Raw genomic sequence first — 2403 nt, forward strand, 5'->3', positions numbered from 1 at the left:
CAATCAACTCTAGCATTTGCAAAAGCTGAGGTTCCCAGGGCCGAGCTGGGCACATTGGTGAACCCCGAGCAGTATAATCCATCGACTGGTTCTCGTATGTCAAGGGAATCTGCAGGCGGAACAGATGGTTCGGCCACCGAAAAGGCTGGGGATAAGTAATGCCCACTACAAAATCGCGGGCTTAGAGGAGACAGAGAACATGACGGAAATTTCTTGGCCGATGACGTAGTATTTTAAGATATCAGAATGTCTTCTTATGGTGACTGAATGAATTGATCATAACACATGATTCTCGATGTCTCATCGCAACACATGATTAACCATTCGAGAAAAATTCGTTAATAAGGACATTATAAGAATATCCTAAGACGGAGCTTTCACTACCATATGTCATATTCCATAATAATTAAGGTATCATCACAAAACACAAGCCCTTAATAATTAAGGTTGCATCACAAAACACAAGCCCTTAACAGACCAAGCTCCCACAACCTACAGGTTACCCATAAATTTGTTAGACACACTAAATTAGTTCGAAGTCACCAGACCATCATTACACTATAGTTAAACTACATTACAGAACAGCTACTACCAGTGTCCTCACCGCTGAACATGTGAGCAGCGGTATCACCCGAAGGATTACCATAGCTTGGTTCACTGTAGGTGGAGTACGGCGAATGACCATAGTCGTAGTACTGATCGTAGTAAAACCCGGTGTTGGGAGGAACATAAGGAGACATTTGGTACATCATCTGAGGCTGCTGAAACAATTGCCTGCCTTGCACATTCATCATACCGGACGGCCCTCCAAGCTGATGAATGGGATGATTCCCATTCATGCCCATCAACATTGACGGCGGGAACTGGCCACTGGAGTAAAACCCATTCTGAAGAAACCCATTGATGTTGTTGCCGTTGTTGTTTGGCTGAATCTGAAACCCACCAAACCCACTCAGCTGCTGATCACCAAGTCCACCAAGACCCAGCACGGAATTCATCTCGTTGGGCCTCCTGAACTCCCCGATATTGTTCACTTTCTGTGCCCCCATAGCCTTCAGGTCAATCCCCGCATTTGGGTTACTGGGATTCACTTTCTTCCCCATGTTACCATTGGCTAAGTGGTTCACCATCTTGGCATTGTTTAGGCCCTGAGGAACATTCCCTCCGCCGGGTTTCTTCATATTTCCCGGCCTTAGGAAACCCAGGTGGTTAGCCCTCGCCCTGAGGAGGCGCATTTCCTCGTCTTCCTCGTCACCGTCCACTTGAACATCATTGAGGCAGTCCAGTTCCTCCTCGAGGGCTTTGATGAGCCCGTGTTTCTGGGCCTTGCTGCTGCTGCTGTTCTTGTCGTCTTTGAGGAAGTTGTTCTTCTGCTTTTGGGTTTGGCCGGGCTTCGCTCCCCACAGTTCGGCATGCTTGCCGGCCTTGACGAGCTTCTTGATCAAGGCCGCTGGGTCGACGCTCCCCGAGACGGTAACTTTCTGGTTTTCGGCATCGATCATTACTCTATAAACCCCTGAGATAACACAGAAACAGAAACAATAGAGAAGCACAGCCCCACACATTGTTCAAATTCCCGGGGATCTGGGTGACCCACAAAGAAACGGAGCAAGAACAGGACGAGAACAAGGTTAGAATGTCGGGGTTAAAGCAATGGGGCATACCTTCGATCCTTTGAAGAAGTTTCTTGACTTTCTGCTTACACCCATCACAGTGAACGTTGACTCTGAGAACACATGTCTGAGGAACAAAACAAAAGCCACAATGTCAACAGAGTAATGAACTTGCGTTAACAGAGGAACCAAGGAAAAAAAACCTTCTTGGACCCAGAACAAGAAAAACAAAAGAAATCCCCACTATGTCTAAAGATGAAGAAGAAGGACCTGGATCTTAAGGAGCTTAAAGTCGTCTTCAATGGTCATTTCTTCTGAAGAGCTAGTGAGGGAGTGAATGCTTACAGTTACTCTCTTTTTCTCTTTATATTGCAATGGAAAAGGCAAACATCCTTTTTACCAATTTTTTAAGTCTGCATTAGTCCCGCTTTTTTTTTATGTGTACTTGGTATCCATAAGTTTAATGGAATATGACTAATTCAATTAAAAAACCGAACATTAAAATTATTTTTTCTTTCAACGAGTGCATTAGTCCCGTTTTTGGTGTTGCTTCTTCTTCACTTCTAGTTCCGCTGCTGCTGCTTTCTCTCTCACCTGGGGCTGGGGAGCAACAGGCAGCAGCCGAAAGTAGCAAAACAGACCACAGGGGTCACATGGGCATGTGGCTTTAAATGGTCTCAGAACAATGACACAGAACAATGACAGGACATATATTAAACCAGTGCCCAGACAAAAGGGTGGGAAATCAAACAGACAACTCGGGAAAGGGTAAAGGAGACGATGCAGAATT

The 2403-nt window shown here is 45.5% G+C and overlaps 1 protein-coding gene across 1 annotated transcript; it reads right to left on the minus strand.

The window, feature by feature from the left end:
* Positions 1-414: 414 nt before the first annotated feature.
* On the minus strand, positions 415-2023 carry LOC116199114 (heavy metal-associated isoprenylated plant protein 37). Its single transcript, XM_031529407.1, has 3 exons — positions 1884-2023; positions 1665-1740; positions 415-1516 (listed from the first exon to the last, which is right to left on the minus strand). Exons 1-3 carry the CDS (start codon positions 1920-1922, stop codon positions 570-572), a joined length of 1062 nt encoding a protein of 353 aa, XP_031385267.1. The 5' UTR covers positions 1923-2023; the 3' UTR covers positions 415-569.
* Between the last annotated feature and the right edge of the window lie 380 nt (positions 2024-2403).

This window comes from Punica granatum, chromosome 3 (genome assembly GCF_007655135.1).
Source record: "Punica granatum isolate Tunisia-2019 chromosome 3, ASM765513v2, whole genome shotgun sequence".
In the NCBI taxonomy this organism is placed as follows: Eukaryota; Viridiplantae; Streptophyta; class Magnoliopsida; order Myrtales; family Lythraceae; genus Punica; species Punica granatum.